Genomic DNA, 11,155 nt, shown 5'->3' with positions numbered 1-11,155 from the left:
ATAAAAGCTTCATGTTGATGTTCTCTGACTTGTAAAGGTTGAAGGTGAAGTGGCTGCACTTGATTTATGTAAAGGCTTCATGTTGATGTTCTCTGACTTGTAAAGGTTGAAGGTGAAGTGGCTGCACTTGATTTATGTAAAGGCTTCATGTTGATGTTCTCTGACTTGTAAAGGTTGAAAGTGAAGTGGCTGCACTTGATTTATGTAAAAGCTTCATGTTGATGTTCTCTTACTTGCTTGAATAGGCTGAAAGTGAAGTGGCTGCACTCAATAGAAGAATTCAGTTGTTGGAAGATGACCTGGAAAGGTCAGAAGAAAGGTTGAAAATAGCTACGCAGAAACTGGAGGAGGCCTCCCAGGCTGCTGATGAAAGTGAGCGGTATGTAACATTTCATTGTAACTAATTTAAAAAAAAAGAAAGAAAATCAAGAATGTGCATTGTTAAAATTCTTTATATAGATTTTTATCAAATGAAGTACAATGTTTAATATAAAAGTCTAATATAGTTTTCATTTATATTTACTGTCCAGGTATTTCTATTTAATAAACAAATTATCAACTTGTTTGAAAAGGGGATGAATTAATTTAGGGAGTTGCGATAACTTAAAACGGACTGTGTAAAAGTATTCTGTCTGTAAATTTTGTTTTGTTGTTTTACACACATGAATTTAAAGCTAGTTTGATTTGTAGTCTACAAATAATTTGAAACTGTGTAAACTCATGGTGAAGTTTTTAATTTTTCCAAAATGTTTTGTAAAGTATTAGTATATGTTAAGTCAGTTTTTTTTTTATTGAGCAATACTTTGAGATGGAATAATTGGTGCTACTATAGCGTGCGGTCTACAAAGATACTATCATTATTACCATTTTAATGATTCACTAAAACATAACTTCTTGCTAAATGATTTATATATATCCATGTTTTTCTTCAGCAAATAATAATAATTTAATAAGTTGTATGTTCCAAAAGAGTACCTTAAATTTAGGTTATAATTGTTCTAGTTTTGATTGTTAGAATTTATTTCATTCCGATTATATTTGCCCCCAAACGTTATATATAATGGTATTTTGTACTTTATTAGTTTAAAAGTGTTATTTATAAAAAAATGGCACCAATGGCAAATAAACAAAAGTTAAAACTGTGTAAATATCTTTGTAGACTGCACTATATATAGTAGCACTGAGTAATTAAATATTGTATTGTTTTTGGAATCATCTGTCGTACCATACAGTATTTATTTTTGCCATAAAGTTATGTATTAGTAGCTACATTCAGAATTTCATTAAAATACCTTGTTAATATACTTTACTATTTAGATTACTTTTCTTTCAAAAGGTACTAAATTTCACTTGCTTTCAGAAATTTGTTTAAAATTCTTGTTAAAAGCCCATTTAATTAATTTTTTGCTGTAGGAAGATTATAACCATTTTATCAAAACCAACAAAAATACCTGTATTGATAACATAGTGTAGAGATTTTATATGTATGCTCTGTTATATAATAAGTCTGATGGTGATGATTTGATTCATTTATCCAAAGTAATAGTTGAAATTAAGATTAAAATATTCAGATTTTCTTTATTTATGCAAATAATTATAAATCAAGCTATTTCCCAAGTTTCTGGACTAGTTTTTAGTTAAATACTAGTCTCCTAAAGAGTATAAAACAACAGTCTAATAAGGAGCAAAGATTGTAATTTATACAGTATCATTTGATTGTGATCAAGCATGCACTTTACACCATGTGGATCAAATATTCAAAGATGCATTTTTGAAGATTGAGCAATTTTACAATTTGTGACAGAAAAACTTTGCTTAAAAAGAAAAAAATGTTCTTAAAGCATTATTCACACATACTTACATTCTTGGAGCCCAAAATATTTGATTACTTTGTATAGATAGGTCTTAATTTGAAAATTGTGCTAATTATATGAAACATTCAGACAAAGAAAAGCCTTGGAAAATCGAACCAACCTTGAGGATGATAAGATGTCTATTTTAGAAGCAGAGTTAGGCCAAGCTAGACTATTAGCTGAAGAGTCGGATAAAAAGTATGAAGAGGTAAGGAAAGAAATTGTGATTTCTTACTGAAAATACTGACTGTTAGGCTTAAATACCTTCATCAGAATTTGAATGTGAATAATTCATTCAAGACTCAGTATTAAGTTTTTAAAATATTCAAAATGTGACTTTTCACAAGATGGATGTTTTTAAATATTTTAACTTTGTTTAGATGGTTGCTGCTTTAAGTTAGTCTGCACTATTTTATGTCTGTGTGCCATTCTATTAAACTATGCATGTGTAGTAATACTCAGTTCACATTCAAGACACTTAACATAGTAACCATGCAGTAGTTAGTTTTTTCTAATTATTATACACAAGTTAAAGGAAAGAGAATAATTTGAGATTGAGCTTAGTCCTTAAAGAAGTGGCCGTGTTTGATTGTCCAATCTATTCATTACTGCTTTACAAACAGCAAGAATTTTTTTTTTTTATAAGTAAATTTATTAAATGCACTCTTTCTATTATTAAACTGGGATTAAACACAAATGGTAGTGCTGCTTTTTTATATTATTGTTATTACCAAACTTATTTTATAAAATAGGCATTTGCTCTCCTCTATAAGTTCTGTTTGTGGTAAAATTCAACTCGTCTTTCCTCGAGAACATATTGCTGTGAAACAGATGGTTTTAATTTTATTGCTTGTTTAGAAGTTGAGCTGTGCCTGTTTTTTCATTTTTTTGTCTTTTTTTTCTCTCAAACACATGCACAGCATGTTTTTAACCCTATGGGCTGTAACTGCAAAAACGTGTCACATAAATCAGTAAAATAGCCATCTGAACCTCATTGTGCAAGGAATGCAGCAGTATAAACATGTTTGCTTATCTCTTGGTTCACTTGCATCCAATTAGAGGAATGTTTGGGGATGCCCTGATTTTTAAAGCCTGAGTCACATTTGAATTTTTTTTCTTTGTGTGTGACCTTAATACAGTGTCAGGATTTTTTTTGTTGTTCTTGACTGTCTGTTTACTAGTATATTTGATAACATGTTTTGAGGAAAGACATTTTAAGGAGGAGAATTAACTATGATGACTTTATAAAGTACAAACTAATATCTTTGTTTTTTTTATAATATAATGTTATTTAGTAAGCACACAAGAACTGAATTATTGAAAATAACTACTTGTTTTATCTTGACATAACATGCACAGCAGCAACTATGTTTTCTGTGGCAACTCCGGTATTGCTTAGTGGTTAAATATAAATGTTAACATGATCTGCATGCAAAAAAAAATAACTTTCTGGGAAATCATATTAAAACTATCATTCTGATTTCTTTAGTATTTTTGAACTGCTTGTTTTAGTATGTTGGTTATTTGCTTGCAGATTGCACAAATAGTTTATCAGTTTAAGAAGTTAAACCTAACGTAGAATGTAACTGAGGAATTGTGAGAATGGGCGGGCTTTGTCAGACACCTGGTGGCCCAGTTGCTTGTTCTTTTTGTTTTACACAGGATCTTCTATTCCAGTATGTTTTAGAATACTAATCATATTTTTTTCTCTGTCCCAGTATAACAGTCGATAGGGCAATTTTCAGGAATATAGAACTGTTATTGTGTTGTTTTTGTGGTTATAACAGTGATGTAGTATTCAGTGTATGGGCTTACCCTAAACTGATTAACGAAAAGGTTTGAGTGTGAATTTTTTACTAACTAATATGTATGTGCACGTATGCATGATTTGTAGATGGCTCGTAGGATTGCTGTGTTAGAAGCAGACTTGGAACGAGCAGAAGAAAGGGCACATGGGGGTGAAAGGTGAGAGCTACAGCAGTTAACATAATGAAAGTTATTTCTAATCTAGATATTGCAAATATTGAATATTTGTCAAAAAGAAATGTAAAATATTGTCAACAGCGATGTCACCCAACTGATGAAACAAGTAATTGTAATCTTTATATATTTAATTTTTAGTCATTTTCAGTTTCTCTCTTAACTAAATTTCTTGCTCTGATCTGAAGTTTATCAGTAGTATTTTATATAGTTAACGTACATGAAAATCAATAGAACATGCATCTGAGAATCAAGTTAAACAGTCGTGATGACATAGGATGTGAACATTACTGTTGACAAATTGATTTCCTAATGATGTTAATATTGAACCTTGTGTTTGTGACTAACTGCACCTCATTTTAGCTAGTTTGATTTTACTACTGATAGAACATTTTCATTCACGTACAACTGTAAAATAAGTTTCAACAGGGTTCCTCTTTGATATTGTAAATGTTATCAATCAGCCACTACAGGAACTAATTTGATGATGGTGCTAGCAGGTCGAAGCATCTTGAAATAGTTAGTCAAGTTTATATTGAAGGTTGAGTTTTCCTAGAAGAAGTTTATTTTAAACTACTTGTTTTAAAGGTATCTAATTGTTAAGCATAGTGTGGTAAATACTAACATAACTCCCAACCATAGGTCTATAAAATGCAAGTTTGTGAACTGAACAAAAATCTCTGAATCAAGTACTGAATCAATTACGGTGTAATGCATTATATTCTTCAATCAAGAAGATATTTTTATTGGCATTATTTTGTTAAGTTGATTACTTTTGGGAAGGGTATGTAATAACCCATTTGGATGCAAAATATTGTAACACTTAGATCATAAAAAATGTGTTCAGATCAAGGACTTAGAATTTCCAAGATTGGTATCCTTTGTATTTAAAGGTGTTGGAAACCAAATGAATATGGATTAACTTGAGTCACCTGGGCCATCCAGAAAGAGACCTGCAAAAAGTCTTAATTGAGTCGTTTTAAGCAAAAAAGACTCAATTGTAAAGAATTCATGAACACAAGTCAGTGGCAAAAGTCGTGCACATGCCCCTGGCAACACTATGTAACATAATTAAGAAAATACTATTCCATATGGGCTGTGGATTTATGAATTGTTGAAACAAGTGCTGGAAAACAGTTTTCCAAAATCATTTTCATATAACATACTCAACCTCTAGATGCATCCCAGTTCAAGAAGGGCTTAACGCTAAATAACTTGGTGTCTTTTCTTCGATAAGGAGTGTTTGTACTAAGTAGATAGATTCACGTAAAGAAAAAAAACTCATCCTGACAAATATGTAATAATAATAATAATAAAAAAATAACTGTAGGAATTTCCAAGATGAATACTCGCCTCTTCAAACAAATACTTTATTTTGCTCTTGAGTTTACAACTACCAAAGACATTTGTAAGCCACCAGTATTGTGAAAACTCGCACCTAATCTCGTGTGAAACCATGTGAACTTGCGCCACATGATGTAATTATGCAGCAGTTCTCTCTACCAGTGGGAATGTGACAACCTCCATGTGCAATAATGTCTCCTACATTTGTACTCTTGAATCTTCATTCTTTTCTTCAGCCCTGTCGTGTACAGACATGTTTCAGTTTTCTAAGATTTGCTACTTTTCAACTTTCACTTGATTGAATTTAGATATAATCGATATGAATTCACAGTTTAATATGAACTCTTCTTCCGATGTTGTTAGTGAAGATGATCCTCACCCTGAACAACTTTGAATAAGTCCATTGAGTTGTAATTATCATGTAGATGAATCAGGCAGGAGGGATAAGGCATAAGTTTATGGAAACAATGTTGATCTAGAAAGGAAATGGCATGTTTAACAGAGTTTGGAGAGAGGAGAAAGACAAAGAAATCATGAGAGGAAGAGAGAGAACTCTCTCTCGTACATACCCAAGTAATAAGGTTTTGAAAAATTCAAAGTAGACTGAGAATGTTCTTCAGTAAGTAAGGACATTCCTAAACAAAATCTGAAGGTAAATTTGTCATCCTCAACTTCAGGCTCGAAGAAAAGTGAGTAGAAGGGACTCGAGCAGAGGTTCCTGGCTGCATCATAGACCCCACCATACTTTGGATAATGGCTGTCAGGTCTTCTACAGATAAAGAACTTCCTACTGAATTATTGGTAATTTGTACTGGGTGAGTAATATCTTGACCCGCATCAGTGGAAGAAGAGTTCCATTAAACTCTAAATTCATATAGAGTATACCTAAACTCAATCAAGTGAAAATTGAAAAAGTTGCAAATGTTGGCAAAGTGAAACATGTCTGTACACGACAGTGCCGAGGAAAAGAATGAGGATTCATGAGTGCAATTGGAGGAGGTGTCATTATGCATCGAGGTATATTGCTGTCCTATTGGTGAAGGCTCGTTTGGGGCTAGGTGGGAGTTTTCACAACACTGGTGGCTTGGAAATCTGTTTGGCAGATCGTGTGAACTCTAGAGGAAAATAAGCTATTCTGTGCATAGAGGTATCTGTTGGAAATACATTTTCAGGTAACGAAAATGTTAACATTTCATGCCATTTTTATGAAATTGGAGTTGTAACGATTCAAAGTCTGAATCCACTGAAACACTGAAAGTTCTATAGTAATTTTTTAACACAAAAAAACAAAATATACAGTAGACATTAATTGTATTTAAGATGTATGTGAACATTAGACACATTTAAAAACTTAATATTCAATTTCTCTAGTAAGACATTGGATTACACTCATACATGTATTAACCTTTCAAACTTAGGACTGATGGTTCAGAGGTTAGTTCAGGTATTTATAGTATTAAAATGGGGGTTCAATCCCTTTGATAAATGCAGTACAAATAACCAGTTGTGAATTTTTTTTAATTTGACAAATTTTGACTTCTAATAAAAACAAAACTTGTAATAAAGATTTTAGGATTTTGCAAATATGCAACGTGTTTCAGCTCGGATTTGTTTAATTTTTCTTTTCTGTCTTGCAGTAAAGTTGTTGATCTTGAAGAAGAACTGCGGATAGTTGGAAATAACCTGAAGTCTCTGGAAGTCAGTGAGGAGAAGGTAGGAATTTGCAGTTCTTAAATAAATATGTTTCTTGCAAAAGATTTAAAGGACTGCTGTGGAAAAGGGTGAATATGTTCTAGGTAAAATTTTAATATATTCAGCTTGTAAAAGTTGATATTTACCTACATAATTTATTAGTGAGTGTATATAAAAAATTTATTTAACTTGCAATTTGGAAAACAAGCACTGCAAAATATAAATATTCTTGATTTTGTAAGTACCTAGTTATATAATTGTTGGTTAAGACTAACTTTGTTATGAATAAATGAATAATTTAGGTTTGTGGAACTTTTTGTCCTTCTAAAACCTACATTTATTTTGAGATGTGAAGCTAAAATTCTACACTTAAGAAACAGTTAAAAAAACAGCATGTCCTATTTATAAGAATAGTGGCTTAAAATATTTCAGCCTATGCATGGGTAAATGAATAAATTCACTTGATCATTGAAGAAAGCTTTTTTTTTGTGTGTGTGTGTTTGTGATCACCAGTTGATTTTAATTCATAGGGGAACCTTAAAATATAAGATTAACATTTTAAAAAAATTGACTGGATATTATTTAATTATAGTCTCGAGACATTATTTACTGAAATAATAAACCAGTATTAATCGAAATGGTTGTTTTCATAAGAGCTAAGACTTTAAAAAGTTTAAAAGTTTCATTAATCATTACTCAATTTTGTTTAGTTTATTTTTGTTTTTAGCTTTTGCAAGTATTTTAAAAGCCTCTGTTCTGTTCTCTATACCGTTTGCTAAAGCACAAGATTTTATTGTCCTCAGAAGCTCTTGTCTTTTGGTTTTGTTAAAAGAATAAAAAGAAAACATCTTTGATTTTGTTTTCTTTTTCCCAGCGGCTTGTCAAATCCCTTGTTTCAGCACCATAATATAAAAGAAAAAAAAAGTTATTGTTTTTCTTCTAGGTATAAATCGTTTGCTGTTTTCACTTCTCTCTCTCTCTCTTTAGGCTCAGCAAAGAGAGGAATCCTTTGAGATACAAGTCCATTCATTGACTGCTAGGCTTAAGGAGGTGAGCTGGTGGAATTTGCTTAAAATATTTTGGGGCTTGTATATATATACTTTTTTTTCTTTTATTATACACAGGCTCTCCAAAAAGAAGAATCATATCATCAACAAATTCGGCAATTGTCAGACCGACTTCAGGAGGTATGGCAAAACTCAGCAGAGCAGAATACTAACCCTACAAATACATCTTCTGTTACTAATCATATAACAGTAGAACCTGTTTAAGTTGTTTTAACAATAGGTTTATGGTTTTGCCTTAACTAACCTGCATACAATGACACAAACAACCTTGTTAGTAGCCAGTATGTTCAGTATCAGCTGAAGGATGGGGTGCTGCCTTAACTCGTATGTTACTTGAGGAAATTGAAACTGACCAAGCTAACAGTGCTGAATGCAGTATCTCTCAATTTTAAAAACTTAAAGTTAAAAATACCTAAGTATTGAAAAACACATTTAATGGTTGAAAATAACAATTGGATATTGGTAAATGGGAGGGGGGGGGGAAACATTCTTAAAGACTAAATTATTTGTTTTGTACTTTGCAGTGTTCTAAGTAACATTACATAGATTAAATACTTTGTATTTATTGTATACATAAAGAAATGGTATATTGTCTATTTCAGACTATTTCTCCCGATGTTGAGACTGAATTTTGTCTGTAAGTTACTATCCTGAACAAACTGGTACAAACATATTTAATGGGCAGTTGTTGTTTAGCTTAGTTATATGTTTTGATACTTTCAGCTGTAATTGTGGTTATAGGTATATACTTGACTCCATTTAGGTGTTTTCTGGTGTAGAGGACTGGATTTTGCTATATGTATCAGGTTTGTCATAACTTTGTTGATAAACATAGATAATGTACTAACAATTATACTTGTGTATAGTAGTTTAATTTTAAAATGATAAAAATATATGTAATAGGATTATTCTCTTTTGTGCAAGGTAGTAAGTGTCGTTATGATATACGGAAGAGGGTTTAGAATAGAACATAGTTTAAATGAAGTGTGTGAATAATGTAGTAACAGAAAAAGTTCCCATTTGTGTTTAGGCTGAGGCCCGTGCTGAGTTTGCAGAAAGATCCATGCAAAAATTGCAGAAAGAAGTAGATAGACTGGAAGGTGAGTATATCTAAAACTGGTAGTTAACACATGACAGAAAGTTTAAGTGTTATGAAATAATTGTATGAAACCCTTTTTGTTTTAATAATAAAGTGTTGAACATTGTACCAGAGTTAGGTTAAGCCAAGTTTCAAATTCTGTCTTTTAGTGAAATTGTTTATTTGTCCTTGTTTGTACGGAATGTTTTCAATATCACTACTAAAACCAGCTGAAGTGAACAGTGTAAGTTCACGTCATTAGAACTACTTAAGAGTGTGTGTGAACAGTGTAAGTTCACGTCATTAGAACTACTTAAGAGTGTGTTACATCTTCCTCTTGGCACTTAATGATATTTTTCAGAAATTGTGATGATTCTGAAGAACAACAATTTTGCCTACAAAAGGAAACTTTGTTTTATGTTCGTCCTTTATTTAGTAGTATGTCGTTTTTAATATCCAGTTTTCAGAACTAGTTGTGGTTCCAATTCTGAAATGCGTATTTGGAATTTAAACTATGATAGATATAATGTTTTGTTTTTTCTTGGTTCTGTAATGCCACTGCACATAACATACTTTTCTAGTTCTTAATTTTGTTTTGTTGTATGTTAACTCAGACCCTTCAAACTAAGCCAATTTGACTGACTTAATATGTAAACATTTTTTTTACACATTTTGTTATACTGAAATAGAAAAAGTATTTTAAAGTACCTATTGTTCTCTCAGAAATGCTGCCAAACTCGTGAATCTGTATGTAAGTATAGTTAAAATACAGTGTTAGGATGCATTAAATAGACTTTTTTTTGTTGTTGTTGTGGAAACTTTTATTTTACATAGACAAACAGTGTTTATAATGTCAGTAGCAGGACAAGAAATAACTTGTATTTTGTTAACTGTGGAACATAGCCTATATTAGAATGTTTGTTTTATTAACTCGCATGTATATAAGCATGTTTAGTGTTGTAACAAATCTTAATTTCGATTGCATGAAAATTTTGGTGTTTGTAAAAATGTATAAATTATAGATTTGAAATAATGTATTTGTGGCTTTAACATCTTAAAACTAACAAGACTTGTCAACGTACTGTTTTTTGTCGTAGAAAACGAGTACAGTTAGAGCAAGGTAAAATCTAAAAATATTATGAAAATGGTTAAATGCTGAAAGAAAATAAAAACCGCCAACATTTTGACCTCTTCGTCGTGTATCAAAACTTTGACCAGTGTTTTTCGGTTTCTTAGTGTGTTTAACAACTGTTTTTTAATAAACTAATAAAATGTTATTTTCAGCAGATGTGCATTTATATAATCTTTTCAGCTGTTAAGAGTCAAAAGCAGTTACTTGTTCTTGTTTTATATTTAGCTTTATTGGTGTTATAACCATTAGTAACAAGTCAACACTAGACTTAACCTTACATCATTATTTCTTGTTTGGTCGTCTTGGAGATTCCGAATCAATTTTACCTCGCTAAGAAAGTATACATAGATTCTCAGAGGACCAAGTTTAGATTCTACTATCAAGAAGGAATTAAAAAAACAAATTATGTATCATGTGTTCCAGATGAGTTGATGGAAGAGCGAGAAAAAAGCCACCTTCTGCAGGAAGAGGTTGAAACAACCTTGAAAGACATTGCCTCCATGTGATTGTTAGGCTTGCAGCATGGTGAAAGGTTGGCCTGCATGATTTCCTTAGCCCCACATTTATTGTTTATGTTTTGGGTTTCAATGTGCATGAATTTAAGTTTACACTTTAATATAACACTTCCACTGTTGGATGGTACTGCATGTATGTTTCTTTATAATTTTGTTTGTGGTTAAAAAGTAGATAATATGAAAGAGCACAGTGTATGTTAGCCTTATTTCTTGTTTAAGTTTTATTTAAGTGCAGGTAAATTTTTTTTTTTTTGCTTTGTTTTGTTTAAGTGTTACACAAGTGTATTCAAAAGCGTTAATACAAAAGAATAACGTACCTCCATATATATTGACTGTTTGTGTTCATATAACTCTAACAGTGCTACCTTCAGCTCGGAGAGGGGACATTGGTAAAACTCCACAATAGTGAGTATGTTGAGATGGAACAGATTTATACAGAAGCACATATCTATTTTGGGATGGGACATAAGTGCTCAAAGGGGTAAACAGTGGTC

The 11,155-nt window shown here is 31.6% G+C and overlaps 1 protein-coding gene across 5 annotated transcripts in view; it reads left to right on the top strand.

Annotated features, from left to right (window-relative positions):
• Nucleotides 1-11,155, top strand: part of LOC106469147 (tropomyosin-like) — an 18,567-nt gene that overhangs the window by 3,446 nt on the left and 3,966 nt on the right. The window contains exons 2-8 of one of the 5 annotated variants that reach the window (XM_013929611.2): nt 246-379; nt 1,944-2,061; nt 3,748-3,818; nt 6,815-6,890; nt 7,994-8,056; nt 8,967-9,036; nt 10,570-10,678. In XM_013929611.2, coding sequence (XP_013785065.1) covers nt 246-379; nt 1,944-2,061; nt 3,748-3,818; nt 6,815-6,890; nt 7,994-8,056; nt 8,967-9,036; nt 10,570-10,652 — 615 coding nt within the window. In that variant the 3' untranslated portion in view covers nt 10,653-10,678. Of the gene's footprint in view, nt 1-245; nt 380-1,943; nt 2,062-3,747; nt 3,819-6,814; nt 6,891-7,856; nt 7,920-7,993; nt 8,057-8,966; nt 9,037-9,737; nt 9,766-10,569; nt 10,679-11,155 lie in introns of all 5 variants that reach the window. The other 4 variants (XM_013929609.2, XM_022397576.1, XM_013929612.2 and 1 more) reach the window with 4 other exon arrangements.

Source organism: Limulus polyphemus, unplaced genomic scaffold (assembly GCF_000517525.1).
Source record: "Limulus polyphemus unplaced genomic scaffold, Limulus_polyphemus-2.1.2 Scaffold3324, whole genome shotgun sequence".
Classification (NCBI taxonomy): Eukaryota; Metazoa; Arthropoda; class Merostomata; order Xiphosura; family Limulidae; genus Limulus; species Limulus polyphemus.
Note: the sequence above shows the minus strand (reverse complement) of the source record. Positions and strands in the feature narration are given on the sequence as shown.